Below are 20580 nucleotides of genomic sequence, written 5' to 3'. Positions count from 1 at the left end.
GTTTATGGGATATATTATATATATGTATATATTTAAGGCGCGAATAGAAAAATACGCAAAGATTGATTTTCACTTAACTTCTCCGGCCTTAAGGATAGGCGCGATCCCGCGACGGTCGATTGCCAGTAATTCTCAAGATAAAATTTAGAAATCACGGTACGTGCTTTCGTAGCATTTATTTACACCGAACTCAATCTCGAAATCATACTCGGCAAAGATCAACAACGAAGAAGTAAGAGAGAAATAAATTCGAATCGCGTGTAAAAAAGTGCTGGAAAGATATGAAATTTCGTGATTTTACGCGAAAGATCGTCGTAGGATCGGCCGGCCTTGACTGTTCTTTCGTCGTTTATACGCTAGGTGAACAAAACGGCTAATTGGCGGTACACAACAGGATAATACGTACCAATTAAAACACTCTTGCAACGACACGATCCGGCGGTGTACACCGACATCACTATTGCACTATAAATTTGCGTACGCGAATACGAACGCGATCATCACTGGAAAACGGAATGCGAAAGACGAACGATCCACACGGTCGCGGCACACACGTTTCCCCCGTCGGTTTCCGGTCGGGCCATTCTTTGTGCACGAGACGCCACCGGTAGTCGAGTTTTAGGTCTTCGTGGCTCCGGAAACGCGTGGACTCAGCCTCGTTGCGAATCAGTTGCGTGTTCTCTCGCAAACGTTTCCCACCGATTTTCTCAGTCTTGTTTCGCTCAGAGGCGAATCGCTAGGTCCGCCAGCTCGTTCCCCTCGTTAGTCCTCCGGCGAAAGCTTCTTCGAACAACGAACGAACGAACGATCCTCGATAACGGAGCTCTCCACCTCGCGTTCGAAAGAACTTCGTCGGATCGGTTTCCATCGAAAGTTTCATTTTAGTTGTCGGTCGAAGCATCGTTTCAGGATTCTCCTCGTTTCCCGTCCCCCGTACCCGTGTCCCCGGCCGGCGTCGATGGCGACCATGGATCGCCTCTGCCGTGCAGGCTACATAGATATTCACCAGAATCTCTGAGCGCTGTCCCACAGATTCTTCAGGCTGGATCGAAACTCGAAACGAAAGTTCTGGTAGTATCACGCTATGTTGTTGCCGCTCATCGTCGTCACGCATTTCTTCTCCGGCGTGTTCTGGCTCTCCGAGTTGCTGCGCACCGCCTTCGTCGGACTTCCGGGCGTAGGCGTCGCGTCCCCCGGTAACGGATTATTGTTGTTCGTCGACGTCGAACTGCGCCGGCCGTTCTCCCGCGTCGGTGATTTCACGTCGAACACGGACGTGTCGGACTCCATGTCCGAGTCGATCTGCAATTTCACGTTTCAATTAGATATTTCTCTTTCATTTTATATGCATACACTTGGAATGAAAAGCCCCGGGCCTCGTACAGAAATGTCGCGGCTAATATCGAATCGCGTACATCATCCTTGGGAACCATACTTTAGAGGTGATTAGTTCGTACTCTCCAGATCTGTCCCCCAGCGATTATTATTTGTTTCCAAACTTGAAAAGGTTCTTCCAGAGAAAGAAATTTGGAGGACCGCTGAGTTAAGTGTATACCGAAGAATAAGAACGTTTTTACGGCAAAAAATTGATCGTTTCCTTGTCAGGCCCGGGACTTTCCGTTCCATGTAGTATGCAAATAGGGTGAACAGCTTGTACGAATAGCGAGGAACGGGTACGATGAATGAAATTGTGACGTCGATGACACGGAGATGAAAGATGATGCGCTACCTTGTTGAAACAGACTACCTGTCTGGTAGCTGGATGGGGGCTGACGAAGAGTCGTTCGCTGGTGTCGCTTCCGCAGCTGGAACTTTCGCTCATTTCCGTGGCGAATTTCCGCGAGGCACGTGGACTCGGCGGCGCCGCTCTGCTCTGGCCCCCTAAGCTTATCCCTACGTTTCGCGAGCAAACCTGCGACTGAATGTGCTCGCAGACCCTCCTAAATCTTCGTATATTCCCTGAAAAATCAGACAAAATTGTCCATTTATACAGTCACGTGGTATTAACGGTGGGAAAGAGCAACAGAGAGCAGACGTTGCGTAAAACAATTGTTCGCGAGAATAAAAAGTTTGAATGCAATAAATGCGACGGCAGGGCGTGAACACGAAGTTCGACCCGAGATTATACGCGCGCGTACATGCGGAGAAGACGTAAGGTTCGACTTGCCAAGGTAACATCGATCTAGTTGCGCTTGGAAGGTTGCCAAATGCTAAACGCCACCACCTTACGATCTACCGTTGTCCGTGGTTTGCTTCCGAGGGTGCTTTGTACCTCGAGCTTTTTTTTTGTCGATGCTCGGGACGCGTATCTCGGAAACATTCGTCCCTCGGAGACGCCAGGAACGTTTTTTCGAGCGCGACAATTACGTCGGAAATTGATATCGAAGACGAACGTGTCCCCGGTGGAGAGTTACAAAATACTGTGTAAAATACTCACCGCTCAGCAGAGTAAAAGTAATGGCGAACAACGGTTCGTTCGGTTGTTTAGAAATGGTACTGATGTCGACTTGGAAGCGGACCTGTCGTTGGAACATCGCCGGTGCCGTGCTTCCCCTTTTGTATTCCACTCTGAAGGACATAGGCGAGCTCACGCTGTGAGACAACTCCGCTATCTGTCGATCGAACCTTTTCGTTTTTATGCGCGCCATAATCGAGTAAGCGATCGTTTGGCACTCACCGATAAAAAAGCGTGAATCAAATCAGCCTTTACGCTGGCCAAGATCTTCCCCTTTACGAGAATGGTGAACGTTTCGTCCTTCTCCGTGGTCAACAGGCTACCGAACCACGATTTCTTCGTGAGTTCCGGGGACGAATCTGGCGTGAGGTGTACCTGCGATTAAGATCAGATCGTACCGTGACTCGCGTTCGTTCTTCTTGCACGAGGATTAAATTTTTAAATAATTTATGGGGAATCAGGGTTCGATATTTTTTTGGTTCTTACGTAACTGATTTCAACCCTTGATATACAGGGATGCGGGTACGTACCTCCTCGGTACTTGTGAGCAGCTTGCGACGATGAAATCGAGGACTACCCAGGAACGAATTCTTGATGGTGGTCAGCCTGGATCTCCAGTGATGGGCGCCAGAACCAGCTCCGGTGTGCGGCGATCCCGGCGGCGTAACACCGACCGCGACTACTGCGAAATCAACCGTTTTTTACGACTAACACAGCAGCGGTAATTGGTAAGCAGAAGTCATCCGAATATACCCAAACGAGCATCGTGTATCGTAACGCGAGAAGCGTTATTTAGAGCGTAACGTTAGAAGGTATCGTTTTAATAAATTAATAACAAGTTACAGCGATCGCGGCGTCGATCGATCGATCGTCCGGGCTGCGGCGTCGGTTTGCCGTGTGCAGCTTGAAACGAGAGCCAAGAAACGGTCGAACGCGTCGCATTGTCCCGAACAAAAGAGACGTATTTCCCGAAAGTCGGGGAAAATAAAGAAGAAAGAAGGAAAAGGAGCACGCAGGGACTTTGAGCGACGGATGGAGGCGCATCCAGCTGCATTAGTCCCTTTAGCGATGATTCGCGAGCGGGTGTGTGTGCTCGTTACTCGTCGTGTGCCGTGAGCACCGAGGTCAGTTGCATTTTTTAAAACCGTCCCAGCTAGCCCAGCAGCCCCTTGAAAATGCGTGCTCAGACATCGACGAGGGTTCCCGATTACCAAAGCCTTTGTTCCGGCTCTGTAAACACTACGGACGCGTGCTTCTTCGCTCGAGAAATTTTCTGGACAGTCGAACCGGTATTTGTCTCGTCGTAATTTTTACGCGATAAAACTGCACGTTTTGAATATTAATTTAATGGTTTTCGAGCCGAAGGGAGGGACCGCCGCGTGTTAGAGAGAAGTAGGTATTCGACTCACCCTGTTGAACATCGTTTATTTCGATTCCCACACTGGCCAGAGCGGGTACTGGAGCGACGACCGGCGGATTGGTCGTGTTTCCGTTGCCAGCGGCGGTTGTGATCGCGGAGAGCCTCTGAGGGCTTCCCGTCTGGGTCAGGTGAGAGGTCGGTGGTGCCCTGTGAGGACTCAGGAGTCCGGCGAAGGCATTCGAGCCGTGCAACGGCGAACTTCCCGGCGTCGAGGCGTGCGATTGCGACGCGTGCGTGTGGCACCCTGTGCTTGGCGATCGACGCGCGTGGTTCCTCGTGCTGCGAACATTTCACCCATTTTTTAGCCTGATCGAAACGCGCACAGTGGCAAGGAATCCCTAAAAAGCTTGGTCGAACCATACTCCGGACGTTCTGGTCTCTAATTCTTTCGTTTCGTAATATAATTAACGAGCGTAAAAATGGATAGGCCATTAATAGATCGGCGGTGAAGCTCCCGGTTAAAAGCACAGTTCGATCGATTGCTCGGATGAACAGAGAGGTTCGTCGCGGCTTAATGTAAGACGGTTTTAATCGACTGGCCGTCGAGAGCTAATCGTCCGCATAGAAAAGAGTAGGGGAGCGCACGCGACACGTTCAGAGAGTGCTATGCCGTTGTCACGCGATCGGGAGTACTCGACGAAGCCTACGGATAGCTTACAAGACTATTCACCAGGCCGTTTAACCGCTTTGCAACTCGGAACTTACCAGGACTTCCTCCTGGGGGTCAAAGGAGACCCGTAGCTGATTTCCCCGAGATTGAGGGCAGTGCTTCCGTTTACTCGACACGTGTCCACTCGTTTCCTCGGAGGATCCGCCTCCGATTGTCCCGCGGTTCCCCTCGTGCCGCTTCTCATCACTTCCAGCTCGTCCTCGCACGCCGGTCTTCTTCGTTTCCTCTCGAGCAACAGGAAGTAAATCACCTTCTCCGTGTTGTGGCTGCGTTGGACAAATCGCGGGATTTATTTACGAACCGTTATCGCTAAAATGCGTGATCTTACTACTGGCTGAGGAGCTCCTGAATAAGTTTGTCCCGTTCCTTGAAGCAGCCTAGGCTCGCAATCGCCTGCAACACGTCCGGATCGATCGCGTCCACGGACGGAATAACGTGCGTCTGCACCACGTCCATCATCGACAGTTCTAACTCTAATTCGCCCTTGCCCGCCGCTGTCACCCACACGTGCCTGTTTATCTCCGCCAGCTGCGGATACGTATCGGTTGGTCTCGATTTATTAGCTCGTGCACAGCGTTCTCTGTCTTACCGTTAGTCTCTTGTCCGGGTCGACCTCGATCATCCCTTTGAGCAGATTTTGGCACTCCGGCGGCACGAAATGCGGTATGTAAAACACGCCGCGTTTCACCTTCTCCAGCAGCTTTCTCAGGTTGTCGTCGTCGAAGGGCAACGCGCCTACCAGAAGCGCGTAAAGTATCACCCCGCACGACCAAACGTCCGCCTTCCTGCCGTCGTATTTCTCGCCCTGCGAACGCGCAATCCTTCCATATTTTTTTCCGTTCCCTTTTATCTTCCGCTTTAATTAAATTCCCCGCGAAATAATAAATCGTCGCGGTTCCTCAACGCGCCGCGGAGGAATACGACCGTTCTCGAATTCAAATCGGTCAACGCGCGTTTGGGTGCTCGATTTAGTCGGATCGAAGATCGATTCTTACTCGAATAACTTCGGGGCAGGCGTAATGAGGAGAGCCGCAGCTGGTTTCCAGCATGGAGCCGGCTGGTTGCAGCGACGCCATGCCGAAATCCGCGATCTTAATGTTGTTCTTCTCGTCCAGCAGCAAATTTTCAGGCTTCAAGTCTCGATGACTGGAAAATGAGAATCGCGATTCGATTACGTGCACGCGCGGGTAACGGATTAGCCTAGTCGCGTAACGAGGGGTGAGCTAATTTCGATGCTCGATCGATCGGGAGCTAAATTAGGTCCGTTTTTCTATTTATTCGATTGGGGTAGGTTTCCCTGTTGCAAGCGGTCGAGAACCCCTCTTGTTTTCTCTCGTCTCCCGTTATCGAGTCGTCGAACGCGTCGCGAAATTAACTAGAAGGAATTCGCCATATTTCTTCGCCGAATCGAGGCAAGAAGAGAACCTTGAAAGCAAGTCGATGGATCAACTTTCCCTCTAATACGCTCTCCGCTAGTTCTATGTAAGCACAAACTACGTTAAGTCGGATACTTTTGCGAGTTTCTCGAGACTGTATAAACGACCGTCGTGTACAGGGTGATCCAGAATAGGATAATGTTAACGGTTAATCGTTAGGTTACTCACCATATACTATGACTATGGCAAAAATCTAACGCGGAAATGATTTGTCGAAAAAATCTCCTTGCTTCCTTTGGCGTTAGTCTACTCTTTTTCACTAAATAGTCGAAAAGCTCCCCTCCCGAAACGTGTTCCAGAACAAGATATCTGAAAGGAAAAAGTGCAATTTCAGTCGGTTGGCATTCGTATTTTTTCAACCGTGCATTTCCCTGTCCGCCACCGTGAGTAATGGGACCCCGAGTAAAACACTTTTGTCTAGCGCGTGGAATTCGCTGCGTTTTTTCTTTCTCTTTACGACCAATTTTCTTTTTTTTTTTTGTCTTCACAGTGCAACGGATACGTTCGCCTCTTTTCGAGCCGAAAAAATAAAGGTTCAACGGACTCCTCGAGGTCGACGATCGGTCGAACTTTGTCCGGGAACGTAAAAATAAAGATAACTGCGTTTACTCACAAGTATTTCTTGTTCTCGTACACGTCGGAGAGGCCAAGCACGTGAGGATGGTCGATCAGTTTCATAATCGCGATCTCTCGCTCTACTTTCATCAGCACGGAATCCGACAGCTTTTCCCTGTTGATGATCTTGATCGCTACCTTCTTGCCCAACACGCAGTGGACCCCAAGCTTGACCAATCCTGAAGCAAACAGAAGGATTCCGTTCGTCCAACACGCTTGTATTTTAGTTCGAAGCCTGCAGAACGAATAAACTTTTCTCGAATCGGACAGATCGCGTTTCCGTTTCCGTTTCCGTTTCTGTTTCGAGGCATCGAATCACCGCGAAGTAGTTCGGCTCAAGTAGTACAGTCGTTTCTCGCCGGACAATCTCGCGATAGAAAATTTGTAAAGGCTGGTTGAATAGGGTCGTGGCAAGTGGCGGTTCTTATACGGAGAACGGCTCGTTGCGTTTGCCCTGGATCAGCGCGATCGCTTTTTCTTTTCATGGTTCGCCTTTCGTAATTTCTTCTTTGTTGACAAATCTTTTTGCGTGCAAAATGGAAAGGGACACTCGACTCGCCGACCGTGAAAACCGTTTATTCCATTAAGCGAGGTTCCGTTTGTTTGCTCAAACAATACACCCCGTTTATCGATTGTCAGTCGGTTTATAGAGCAGGTTGTTTTCTATGTTTCGTTTTATTCGAGTCACTGTACTCTTTGTAGCTTTAAATACACTCGTTTTATTTGTTCTTTCTTTCATCGCGATAACGCGTTGGAAACAAAGTATCTTTTGGAATTGATCTCACGCGACGAAGAAAGTTTGGCGAATCGAACGAAACGAAAACGGCGAAGGGAATGGACAGGTTGTACGGGGTGGGACTGTGTTTGAGCTGACGGAGATCCTCTTGGAGGTCTTCCGAGTCGCTCTTCGGGGACATCGGAACGTGTACATACACTGCTACTTCGACGAGCAAACACACAGTGGCTTTACCCGAGTGGTTTCGAGTTCCTTCCACTTGGTAAATCGCGGAAAGTTTCCAACCAAGGACCTCCACGCCGTCTCGTCGAGTCCTTGTTAACATCATGCGCGACAACTCCGATCTAATTTTTGCGATTTCAACGGGAACGTTCCTATCCCGACGCAGATCGATCCTCGTTACGGACTGAAGGTAGCAAGAGTAAAAAGAGAAAGAATAATTTGTTGGGAACGGCTCGAGGGGGTTCGCGTGGGTTTTTGGCGGAAGCAAAGGCTCGAAACGTTTCGACCCTGGAACCCTCAATTACCGCTGTTTCTCCGCGTATTTACCTACTCTCGAGATATCAAACGACCACCCGGACTCGCTTGCAGGGCGCATAATTAATCCGCGAGTACGCCCTCGTCCGTAAAATCAGTTTTCAGTCGAGAGATACGTTGGTATTAAATACTGGTTGGAAGCAGTCGAGTGGCCCGTGTCGTGCTTAATTTTTGCTTTTCGAATGTACGCCGACTCGTGCTCTACAGCTCGAAAGTGTCCACGAGTGTTTCGCGATTACGCGGAGAACAGTATTTGTAATTCTAGCGTTCCCGTGGCTCGAAAGCAATTATTACACGAGCAGGACTTTTTCACTATTTTCCCGATCGAGCGTTGCTTCTGTTTCGACGATCAGAGATGAACTTTTCGATTTCCTCGTTAACGCTTTAATGGCTGCTCGTTTCGCATCTCGTGTATTTTAAATATACTTTGGACGAAACTATCGATCGTTATCAATGTTGAAATAAAGAAGAACCGTTGTCGCGGGGGTTGGGTTGAATTATCGAAGGTCTCGATCGAACGGATGGGGGTCCTTGGAGATTTAGAGCCGCGGCGCGTGCTATTCGTAACGGGCGAACAAAAGGAGAAAATATGATGAAAGAGATAGGAGAGAGCGGGAAAGAAAGCAGAATTTATAGGAGCGAGTAAATTGGCTTAAACCGTCGCCGAAGACCGCAGCGACGCGATGTCTTTATCCATTTAAAAACGGCCGTCGCAGACTCTTCCTACCTTTTGTTCCCTAAGTAGATAAACGAACAAAAATAAAAGAAAATGGTAAAAGAATCCGAGCTCGTTGCGCCGGCGATGGCGCAGAAGAATCGAGCGCCCTTCGTCGATTAATTAATCGAATGCCCTTTCCGCGAGGCAGCTTTTACGATTTTCCCGGTGATTACAATTCCTCTTCCAATTTATTGAGCATTTCATAACGCTCCAGACGATTTTCCTTTGTACCTGGTATACACGCCGTGCGTTCGTTACGACGATGCACCACGCTAACGGATTAAAACGTTTCTCGAACGCGATGAAAAATTTTTTGATAATTCACGCACGATTCGGCAACTATCGTTCGAGTCAACGGTACAAAAACACTGGAGATAGAAAAACGAAACGCAAGCAATTGTTTTTATTGTAAAGTAAACGTGAAACGACGTTAGACCACCATGATGGCGATGGAGAATTTCGACGACTGTCGACGTGAACGAAAATTCCGCGAAGGGTGTCGACTGGCCGCTCTTCCGACAGATCGCTGGATAGGAATTGCATTACCATCGCTGTACGACGTTAAAGTGCACTTTCCCTAACGACTTGCATCACGCACGATTTACCAACATCGACGCTAGACGTACCCTCGTGGAAATCAATCGTTCGCGAGTCTCTATCCCGACCGTTTTGTCACGGTGTCGAACCCGACCACGCTCGATAATCAATCGTTTATATAATAACCAGATTCCCTAAAAAATTGTCAACGTTTGTTCGATCGAGTTGTTGCCTTGCTGTCTTCTGAAATGCTCTGTATAATAGTTGTGTTACGATGTAGAGCAGAGAAGCCCCGTTCGCGATCCTACATCTGTCAAGGTGCTCCTCCGATCTAATTCGGTGAATCTGTGTCAAACCATCGATCATCCGTGCTCGTTATTTACTGCTAAATTTGTAGATTATCGTACTGGGAACTAGAATCGATTCGACAGGGGTGGGTGACCAGCGTCAGGTTCGATCCATCGAGGCTCGAGACGATGGCGAATTCGAACCTGGGGAGAAAATTAAAAGAAAATGTTTCCCTTTTTCCCCCTCTCTCTCGCGAAACCGGAATTGTTTGATTCGATTTATTCGAGGAGCGAGGTTAAACCAATAGTACGTTCGGATTTTACATTATGTAATGTTTGCAGCACGAACATCGTAACATCAATAAGAGCAAAGATCCTATAAAGTAATTATTTGCTAAAACCAACGAAATAATAGCGGAACAATTTGCTTCGAATCAGACCTCTCGGTCGATGACCCGCGTCGATATGCAAATGTATTCGTCGAAATCCATTTTTCGCCGAAACGAAATCGAATTATATCGTCGTATTTTGCAGATTGCACCGCTTCATCGAATTCTGTTGCATTCGGCGAACGACAGGACCGTCTCCAGCGTCTGTTGGCCCGTCATGGGCAAATCATTTTCAACGCGAATCGGACGTATTTCAATTTCAAAAGACGCGTTCGCCACGCTTTATGTAATAGGAACCGAAGCAGAAAGTTTCTCCGTCTCTAGTTTGTTCTTGGAAAGAAATTGCTTGTGCTACCTGGCAGGAGGAACGTTTTAAATAAGATCAGCATTCGATTAGCTGAGAATTTGTTGATTCCAGAATACAGTTTTCCGCATTGCTTTGGTCCAGCGGTTCGAAAATACGAACGGCCGGTCTTTCAAGGATTTTTGGCAGCTAAAGTAGGTTGAACAGTCCCCCATGGGACGGATTTGGCTAGCAAGCAGATTTCATAACGTCTCGAAGCGTGCACAGTAAATCACAAAAACTTTCCGCGTATTCTATCATTCGAAATTTCCCTCTCCGTAAAAGAACCGTCGTTCCTGAACTTTCCAACGAAAACTTTTGGAAAATCCACTCTGTATGTCGCGCGCAACGAACGCGGAAGATCGTCACAGAACGCGTTGCGTCGTTATTATCTTTTATCGAGCGTTTGCAGTGCGGGAAACTAGTGTCACAGTTTTCACGTATCTTTGAAATCGTCGTTAATCGATTTGTTCGAACGAGAATAAGTAAGAGAAGACTTTACTTTTCCGGTAGCCAGCGTTTCCGGCCCGATTAATATTTCGCGCAAAAGTCTATTTCCGGATCGAAGATTGCATTCGTAATTAATGGCGGAAACTTGATGGAACTTGTGAAAGTTTGAAGGGTCGTCTGGTTTTATTTTTACGGTTCCGAATTTAGCTCGGATTCCGAATATAATAGTTTGAATAGGAGGCGGAGAGTTCACCGAAGAACGGAGTGTCGAGGTTAATACGGTAGCAAGGCTGGCGTTTGTTTACGCGGTGCTCCTTTGAATCAGAAAACGCTCATCAAGTATTCATCTCCCGAATACGCCTTCTTTACCTTGGAATTAGACGCTAATGGGGGACACTTGTCGTACGCGTGTGGAGATATCGAACTGCACGTAGCGCGGTGAGAAGATACAGCGATCGGGAAAGAAATGGTCGTTGGCGTGTCGCGAAACTCGAGGATTGTCTCTGGAGCTCGGTTTGCTCGCTTTGTTCGCTCGGGGCGAGTTCGCGGGAACGGTCTCGCGGAAAACTGTGCACACGGCGAATGAAAGGCGCATTCTTCGCGTTTCTGGCCGCTTTGGGGCCACCGGGAAACGTTGAAGCGCCGCGTAAAAGCGCCGAGCCGAACCGGAGGCCGGGTTGGCTCAGTTTCGCGGCTCTTTTCACTTTTCACTGGCACCCGGGACCCCGTTTCGAGCCGACCGACTAAATTCTTCCGCGTTGCGCTTCCTTCGAACGCGATCCGCTCGATGAATAGTCTCCCGACCGATTTTACGATCAAGCGATCGCGTAACTAGCTTCCCGTGAAATTGAAATTTATATTGCATTGTCATCGTTCGTATTTAACGCGTTTCAAGTAGAAACAGTGGTTCGTGGTCAGACGATTGCTCGAGTACTGTAATTCTATTAAATCACGATTTACATTAATCATGATCGTCGATCGAGTATAACGATTGGCGAACGAACACGTACACGCGGGTTTCAGCAACACGTGCAGTAATCGTTGAACGTCGAGCGCAAGAAGTAATTTAACGAACAACGCGGCGCGTCGTTTCAATGTTCAATAGAGAATCGTGGAAATCCTCTGAATAAAGGTACGGACGAGGAGGAAACGGTGTTTCAGATGATCGTTGCACGGGGATTGCAATTCAATCGACTCGTTACAAATTCATCCGAATTAGGGATTGTTAACGATCGTGGAATCGTAATAGGAATAATGCGCAATTATGCGTATAATAGTGGTATTTATCGATGGATTCGAAACGCTTGCGACCGTTTCGGTACGCGCGATAGAAATTGTTAATTGCTCTCGAATGTATCGTTCGAAATTCATGGCTCTGCGAATCGCGTTAACGATCTCGGATTCGAACAACTTTCGGTATTGAATAAAAGAGAAACCGTATTTTAATACGGACGAGTAACGTTAGGATTCGAACGATGCGAGTTTAGAGTATTAAAATATGGTTTGGTTAATGGTTTCTCCAGGCGATAGGAGTAAGTAAATAAGTGAGAGTCCACGCACCGGTCTGGCCCTTTCCCAAGGTTTTCTCGAGCCTGTAAGGGCCGACATACTGATGGGTCTCCTGGGTGTTGGACCCGACGGGGCTCTCCTTGCCCTGCATCGCCGCCGAGACAGCTTCTTCCTGGTCCGCCAGGTTGCTAGATTGTCCTAGAAAAAGAGGCTCGTTTGGGTTGGTTCCAGCCGCCCCCAGCCGGTCGTTTCTTTCACCTCCGGTCCTCGGTGTCGTTCAGTTTCTCGGGGTCGTTTCGTTCTGGGAATCAGTCCGACGTGGGGTTTGGTCGTCGGTTCGCGGCAGGAGAATGGTGGTTTCGCGGCATCGCGAGGCGACCGGGAGGATGCCTCGGATACGCCCGTAGGAATCCAGCCGGAAACTGAGGCAACACTCGGGTCTGGCACATCCACGCACTGTGTCACTGACACGACCGTTCCTTGATCTTCCGCGGCTGTCTCTTGCGGATCCTTTTCATGGTGGTTCGTCGCACGGGGACGAGAAGGAAGCGAGAGGATCGCGAGGAGGGCCGCCTCGATGGAAAGAGAAGGACCGCGAGGAGGTGTCGGAGTCGGTGTCGGGAATCGGTTCGATCACGAGGCGAGACGACGGGCTCGGTTCGTACCATGGGGGTGGGCTCACGTGAACCTCGCGGTCGTCCAACCGCCCTCGAATCCGCTCGAAACCGAGCTACTCCTCGGCGAAGGAGCCGCGTTCGGCGCCATTGCGACTCCGGTGACTTCTGCCTCGACTTTCCGAAACGCTGCAGTGCACTCTCGCGCGCTCCTCCACCCTACGGGCTCTTCGACTCGTCTCTCCGGCACCCCGAGACTTTCTTTTCCCGATTACACCCGAAACCTGCCTTTTGCCCGTGTCTCCGCGACCTCGTGATTTTAAAAACTACCAAGCATCGAGACGACCGCCTCTGCTCCGCCACTACCTCCACCCTACGCACTCGCACTCATGCACCACCACCACCGATATGTCACTACGTCGGCCAAACCGACGTTCCTCGGTCAACCGGAGACTCTCGACGCGGAGTTTTCGGACCCGTTGCAGCCCCAGGCTTCGATCACCACCAATTTTCCTTTCTTTCCACGTTCGCGACCGATTATTTATCCCCCCCGTTTCGCTCGCTCGTTTTTCCTCAAAGATTCAGAGCCCTGTCGTTCGCGGATGACGGAGCTGACAACGAACCGCGGCGCTCCCAGTTCGATTACGTGTTACACGGCCCTCCACGGAGGGGGTAGGTTGCGCGCGCACCTCCACACCCGCCACCAACCCTATCGCGCCCCACTGGACGAACCAGTGCTAGCGATGGCTTTCCAACGGCCACCCGAACCACCGAATCGCTCGTACCTAACGATCCTATCTTTCCTCCTCTCGCTAATTTACACCTAGACCTTAAACATCGCCAACGAAAGCTTTACTTTATCGCGGATCCAACGGAATATTTCGTTTTTGATCCACCTTCCAAGGAACAGACAGAGTCGAGGTGGTCCAAGGATCGAACCCATCGCTGAAACCGAGGGAGGGTAGTAGACTGGCTCCCTTAGTTTATCGTATGTACTAGAGGTTAGGTCTGTTCTCGTCGGTACCAGGGTAGCTGTTCGTGGTTCGTGTCCGAGGTGAGAACAGGACCGTCAGCGAAAGATTTCCAGCTACGACTTGACCGAATAGAAATTTAAATTCTGAGGGGAACTATCGTTAATTGATCAAATTAGCGACTCGATCGCAAATTGGTCTCCATTTGTCCATTCCTAAATTTACGAAACTCGTAATACGTAAACGTACGTTATTTTATCAACGTTACCGTACCGAAAATCTAGCGTGAAACGGACGCGGAGGATACTAATTTTAACGCGTGAACTTGAGAGGGCAAACGATACACGGTAGGGCAGTGTCGAATATTACGATAGGAGCAAACTTACAGCGACGAGATAAATTATTCGTGGCGGAATCAGACAGGTTAAGTCAGTCAGTTTGACCGGTCGGATGCTGGTTAATCATTCAATGAATTAATTATTGAGAGACCATCGTCGTCCCTGCCCTTATGTACTGAAACTTTCAGTCGGGGCAGATTCCTGCACCCGTTATTCGACAAATTTCGGCCTCCAGATTGCTTTAAACCAAATTTATCGAACTCATCGATACGATAATTGATCGCGAATTTGTTACGGACACGAGATATAGAGTTACTGGTGTATGTTTATTAATTAGTCGTTATATACTGTATAGAAGAATCGAATGTTTCGAGGATCGGTCGAAATGGTTCGCGATCACAGAACATCGAACTCTCCGGTAACAGGAATCTATTAAACGATGTGAACTCCGTACGAACGAGGAGGGGGAGGAACAGAGAGAGACGAGAAGAGAAGCATTTAACAGAGGCACTTTTCTCGATGAGACGTGCGTATAAATATGCAAGGAAAATTACCCTGAGCGTTATGGCGCGAGGACACCTCGCGCAGAGGGGTACGAATGCAATATAGATCGGGCCTGGAGGGACGAGGAGGACGAAAGGCAGACGAAAAGAGAGAGACGACAGTCGGATGGCACAAAGAGGAGGGTGCAGGCCGAGGATCGATAGGTATATAGAGCCAGATAGGAACACAGGAAGCGTCTGACACCGGAAAGCTCCTAGGGGATGGCTTCTTACGAGCTAGTTGCGACCGATTTACGAATCCGACGTTTTTTCGACTCCCCTGTTGATATTTTTAAACCCTTCGCCATCCGCCGTGGCGCTTCCTCTTTCTATCGATTCGGTGATAAATTTCTTATCGATAACCGGGACGCTTTGGTCAAGATAAATAAAATAAAATCTATTTAAATCTAGAGACAAGGAAAATTAAGAGTACATCAAGTTAAAATGGGTAAAATTATTCTTTATTAGCGTATAGTGAATACATAATATCAGGCCAATATACATAAACCATAAGACATAACAGACATTCTTCTCTATTACAAATTTTTATAATAGTGGTCGATGATGGAATTAAGCTGGGAGGTGCTTGATTCTTCGCTGTCGTGTACAGCCACCAGACGGCTAAACAAATTCGAAGAGGCTGCAGATAAGATTAGCCGTCTCTGTCCTCGGCGAACAGCGATTTCAATGAGCGAAACTCCAAGAATGGTGTAAACACCGAGGCCAGTCGTGGGTCGGGCACCATCTCCTAGTGCCGGTGGATGTTCCTGATCCGCGTGTAGGGCCGCGTTCACGGTCTACGGGGGTGCATTGACCTTTAAACCCTGGAGATTTAATGACCGACGCGTTGCTGGCTCGATCGCGGCTTCTCGGCTCCGAGTTTCTCGCGTCGACGCGTTACGATTTACGCGCCAGCTAAACCGAGTCTTCGATAGACATTAGAAAAGCAACCCCCGAAGAAGAAAACGTTCTCTTGCACGAACGATCACGACGGGAACCTTCGCGATACCAAACCACTCTGGAGGCAATGACCACTTCCGATGGTCCTGTGTCTCTGTAAAAATGATTTCGCTTCTGCAAAAGAAGCAGATGATTTTTCTCGCGGTTGTGATCGACGCAACGTGTTGCACCGGGAGTGGAATACTCTGGAGCAGGTTCGGGTCTATCGAGCCGATGGAAGTTGCGCGGCTGGAACGAGTAAACAGTGTTCGAGGTTGGCACTTCGCCTGAGCCTATTCACTGCACCGCAGACGACGCGAGACGGCCCGTGCAAAACTCCCGGAGACCGGAAACCGGAAAACGGAAACCGAATGCAGTCTGAAGCGTCTTGCGGGACGGCAAGTCCCCTGGGAATTCGCATTGTTGAATGCCGCCGCGAAATCTACCGTTTAATATCGACCTGATCGTCGAATAACTCGTTCCAGCTGTTTATTTCCTTTGGCAGTCGTTGTTTAATTGATATTAACGGAACGATGAGTCTTGCAAGGAACAGAAATCGATTTGGTTCTCCGTTTTTGAACAAAAAATAACACCGTTGGAGCCGAGAAAACTTATCGATCCTCTTCGGAAAGAAACGTCTTTTCAATGTTCGCCTATCGGAACATCCGCAGTGCAGAAGAACGTTGACACGCTGATAGAACGACATAACTATAAATAATAATTCTGAAATTAGAACAGCAAAACTTTTATCACGTTCGAGCGTATCTGCCGATGGAAAGAGTTTGAATAGAAATGTCTTCGGGAGTATAATTTGATCCGCGAGCGGAAGGTAGGAGGAATTTCTAGGGGTTTGGAAGTTTTTTCATTTGAACGGTGCACGGGCGTATTGCGTAAGAGCAGTTGCGGCCGTATTTTATGACTCAGACCGTCCAAGTTCATGCGAAACTTTTTTAAGCGGGGGTGGTAATACGTAAAAGGGAGGCGTGAAGTGTTAACACAGGGCAGAACAGCAGCAGACACTCGACGCACCCTTCGTCCTATCCTCTGGGCTACCTTCTTTTTTTCATTTTCGCCTCCCTCTTCCGCCTCCGTTTTCTTCGACCTCTTTGACGGTTCGTTCTCATCGGCGTTTTTGCTTGTTCATTCGTTTCTCCCCGGTCTCGAACCGACGTTACTTAACAAATTTTCCTTGATATTTCTTTTCTTGGGGGGGCAAACGACGTTTTTGTCAAAGCTCGAGCTTCCTTTCCTCGAAGACGCTTTTGCCCCAGAAAGCAGCGCGCGTCTAGACGTCTGCGAAAATATCGTGCGATAATTTTAAACGAGGAAAATTAAAAATACACGCGGAGGGTGTGGAACGTGACTCTTGCCACGATTTTCCAGCGAAACGTATGAAAAGTTTTCGGGAAACGTTGGTGGTTTTAAGACGGAATTGACCGTGCATCGACAGTCGCAACAGACGGGGGTGGCATTATAGTGGCGCATGGCGGAGGGATGTTTGCGACAATGCGAGATAGAAGAACGAGAGGCGAGGCTGACGTTGGAACACGGCTAGAGTACGGCTCGTGTGTTCGTAGTTTGATTTATGCAGCTGTAAATGCGATCTCTATTAAATGTGTATTCCGTACATGGACCCCGGAGCGTGGTAAATCACGAGGGTCTGCTGGGCTGTTCCCGCGGGGCACGATACAACCGCGGTTTCCTTTAACTACACGAACTTCGTCACGGTGTATCGCTACCGCGGGTTTATAAATAAATTACCACCGTGATTCCATTTAGAATAACGGTGATCGTAGAATCGCTCGCGAATTAAACAGCCGCTGATCGAATTAGGGGTTGCGGGCACGGCCCAACGAAAGTAAGTAAAAGTAAAAATTGGAACGTTGAATCCCGCGGTCTTCAAATTAAAAAGTAAAGTTCTCACTTTCCCCTCTCGACGAATTTCTTTAGCAGAGAATAAGGGAGTTTGGCAGAAGAAAAATGTCCGCCGCCTCGTTCGCGATGATTGAATCGAAATTGAACGGTTTCGCGACGGTAACGACCACCGAATACGGCCGCAATTACGCTCGTTTTGTAATAACTCGATAATTAGAGGCGTGCGAGCGTAACAAGCGACGAACGTACGGTAGAAAAACACGAGGCACTCGAGATGAAAGTAATTTAGTACGTTCTACATTCCGGTGTCTCGCATCTGCGACCCCCGAAACCCACCCCTTCTTCTCTTCCTCCCTCGGTTCGTCCGTTTTGCTCGTTCGCGTCGCGCCTCTTGCCAAGAAACAAACGTACCGAGTGGCCAGAACCTGCGAACGAATTGCAAAAATTGCTGTCGAGGCCTTTCCTTGTAATTTCTGTTTATCCAATACCGGTACCGCTGAATCCTGGCCGGGTTCCTTTTAATCGCTTGGCGAACGGTGATGCATCTCGAATAATCTGCAACGTTACGACATCGGTCTTCTACTTAATTACATTGGCGACGTTAACGTTATTTATTTATTAAAGGATTTGCACATAATACGGTTGCGTAATACGTGTAAAACTCTCATTAATTGCGTATGTTACGAGATACAGTGAAATGATCACAGATCTCTAACCACGCATTATATTTACCGAAAAGAATTCTTTTTTCGAAGATTATTCATCAATCATTCTCCACCAAAATACGCGTAATTTGCTTTTTGAAATGAAATTTCGGGGAACCATTTCTGGCCTCACATTCGATTTTCGGTAAGGAATTTTTTTCTAAAAAGTGGCCAGGATTTCGAGGGTATGTCTATCGACCAAAAGTGATTGTAATTAACCTCTGCAGCTAAAAATAATTTTTTTGGAACGATTTGAAATTTTTTAATTTCGCCGAAAAAGACACGGATAAGTCTAAATCGACCTTTATAGTTATTCGGATAACCGGGTGCCGGATAACAGGAACACTACTGTACCAGTTTTCTCGATTCCCCGATAAACCATTCTTGGCATAAAAAGCGTAAGATCGGTCCGCGACGACACCTTCTGCACTCGACTTCCTTATTAGTTCGGATAACAAGGTCCTCCGGTTTGATTTCTGTTTGAAAGATCGTAAACTGTAAGAGGTTTGAAGAAGGTTTGCCACCCAACGAGCATGTGTCGGCCTCGTCTGCGCCGGATATCGGAACCGTTGGAACAAAAGGGGGTCGGGTGTTCGTTGTAATCTTGGTCCGTTCGTTCGTAGGAGGGTGTCAAGGAGTAAGGAGAGTTTTCGAGGACCGAATCGGCTGGAGCCGTCGGCGAATCGACGAAGAACTGGAGAAGAGAGCGGAGAGGAGAGGAGAAGGTGGTTCTCGCGCGATAGCCCTAACACGAACGCACGAGACCTCGGGGAAATCCTAATATTTTAACCACTGGCGAGGAATGAAAGGACCCGGGTGAGCATGAAAAGGGAAAAAGGGGTGCGCGAATCATCCTTGCGTACCCTTAAACCCCTACTGGATGGGGTGGAACCTGCAAGGTGGATGGAACTGTATAACCCGTTGCGGTACCCCGAGGGAAGTACTTGCAATTAACGCGGTAAGACTCGGCTCTTGCATGGGGTAGTACACCCTTCGTCACCGTGTCTTTCTCTCTTCGTTGCTCCGGCGATCTTCCCTCGTCGTCTTTGTATACCTTTTTCTCTGTTCGCGGTCCTCCCTCTCTCTCCCTCTCTCTCGCGTAAGGTCCCTCGCGACCCCTTGGAGCGGTCGTAGGGGACGCCAGAATGGCTGTGTTCGGTTATTTGTCAGGGATACGCGTAATCGCGCGCACGCGCGTTCTTGCAACTCTTCTGAGAAATCTACCCTCGTTTGTCACCGTGTATTTACCTAGCCGCTCGTTACCTCCGCGTTTGTCGCGGAACACGCGCTTCGATGGCCCAGATTCCTCCAAACGCCAACCAAATTAACGACACAACGATGCTTGGAACGTTCAACGTCCTGACTCGTTAGTTTTCGTTGCAGCGTCAAGATCTGTTCCTTTCGACGATTGATTTCCCGTTTACGAACAACTCGTGGCCGTTGGTCGCGCGAGAACGTCGAGTATCGCTCGGAAAACTATCTACGAAAAGAATCGGGAACGTGGAAAGACGACATTCTCTCCCCTTGGGATCGAAAAATTAGGCCCGAGGATTTTTACCGAGCAACTGTTCATTAATCACGCGGTTGTCGGTGGAGAGCTGTACCACCAAGAGAATAGAAGATTTCTTCCGTATCCTGGAAACGGCGACGAGTGTCCATTGTGCTTGGCCGAGTGCACGTTCGTGTAAAATCTAATGTCCGGACAGCTCGTATGGCGTCCTGTCCGTTGGATTTCCCCCATAGAACGTGGTTTTGGGCCACCATTAGCATTCTACACCGTTAACCCGCTTCAAGAGAATTTCAATGCGTACGATTCGTATCCAGAAAGTGAGTCTCGATCTATTGTTAAGGAGAAATCAAAAGAAACGGCTTTACAAAGTGTCAGCCTCCCAGCGAACGTGGCTGATTTACACCGACAACTTAGTTTCTTTTGTTTATTTTGTATTTTGTGAGGTTCTTTCTCTTGGTTTACGAATTATTAATGTCTGCTAGAACTCTGGGGGCTATTCTGTGCCTACGTTGCGGTCAGGGGACCGATCGTTGACCGAGAAAATATTCGGCAGGCAATCTAGCGATCGATAGAGCCGAGAGTTTGCTATTCCTACGCGTTAGTTACGCGCGAGAGGGTGGAGATCTTGGGCCCGCGAATATCAACGAATTTCGTCTAATTAGCATCCGACGCTTCTATCGCGATTTCGAGCCGGTGATCCGTGAAACGCCGGCTCCGTCCACCGATTGCCTTTTCATCGATGGAGTTTGACGGCTGTCGATCGGTTTTTCCGTACATCTGCTCGTCGGCTCGCTGCTTTCCCGTAATTCGGGCACCAAAAGGAGCCCTATTCGCCGGCTGAAATCAATATCGGTACGCTTTATTAGGCCAATGCGACTCTTTCCGAGACTGTGAAACTTGCAATCGACGCAAGTTCGAGCGAATAGTTTAGGTCAGGGTTTCTCAAGGTTTCTCGTAGACTATTCGGTTCGGATCGATGAAACGA

At 48.6% G+C, this 20580-nt stretch overlaps 1 protein-coding gene across 1 annotated transcript; it reads right to left on the bottom strand.

Moving 5' to 3' along the window:
• Nucleotides 1-279: 279 nt before the first annotated feature.
• LOC122395985 (serine/threonine-protein kinase BRSK2) lies at nucleotides 280-13240 on the bottom strand. The gene is made up of 14 exons (XM_043394020.1): nucleotides 12361-13240; nucleotides 12154-12300; nucleotides 6595-6775; nucleotides 6150-6290; nucleotides 5541-5691; nucleotides 5135-5350; nucleotides 4874-5073; nucleotides 4581-4811; nucleotides 3865-4154; nucleotides 2986-3137; nucleotides 2678-2830; nucleotides 2438-2612; nucleotides 1730-1959; nucleotides 280-1302 (listed from the first exon to the last, which is right to left on the bottom strand). Exons 2-14 carry the CDS (start codon nucleotides 12251-12253, stop codon nucleotides 1078-1080), a joined length of 2445 nt encoding a protein of 814 aa, XP_043249955.1. The 5' UTR covers nucleotides 12254-12300; nucleotides 12361-13240; the 3' UTR covers nucleotides 280-1077.
• Between the last annotated feature and the right edge of the window lie 7340 nt (nucleotides 13241-20580).

Source organism: Colletes gigas, unplaced genomic scaffold (genome assembly GCF_013123115.1).
Source record: "Colletes gigas isolate AHSC1104 unplaced genomic scaffold, ASM1312311v1 Colletes_gigas_Sc00006, whole genome shotgun sequence".
Classification (NCBI taxonomy): Eukaryota; Metazoa; Arthropoda; class Insecta; order Hymenoptera; family Colletidae; genus Colletes; species Colletes gigas.
Note: the sequence above shows the minus strand (reverse complement) of the source record. Positions and strands in the feature narration are given on the sequence as shown.

Bases quoted from the DNA above. Each gene is read 5' to 3' on its own strand.
- LOC122395985 (XM_043394020.1), bottom strand. From the start codon at position 12,253: ATGCAGGGCAAGGAGAGCCCCGTCGGGTCCAACACCCAGGAGACCCAT. The intron at 6,291-6,594 runs GTGAGTAAACGC...TTTTCCTTTCAG, and splicing joins TACGAGAACAAGAAATACTT to ATATCTTGTTCTGGAACACG. The intron at 5,692-6,149 runs GTGAGTAACCTA...CTCATTTTCCAG, and splicing joins TGCCATAGTCATAGTATATG to TCATCGAGACTTGAAGCCTG.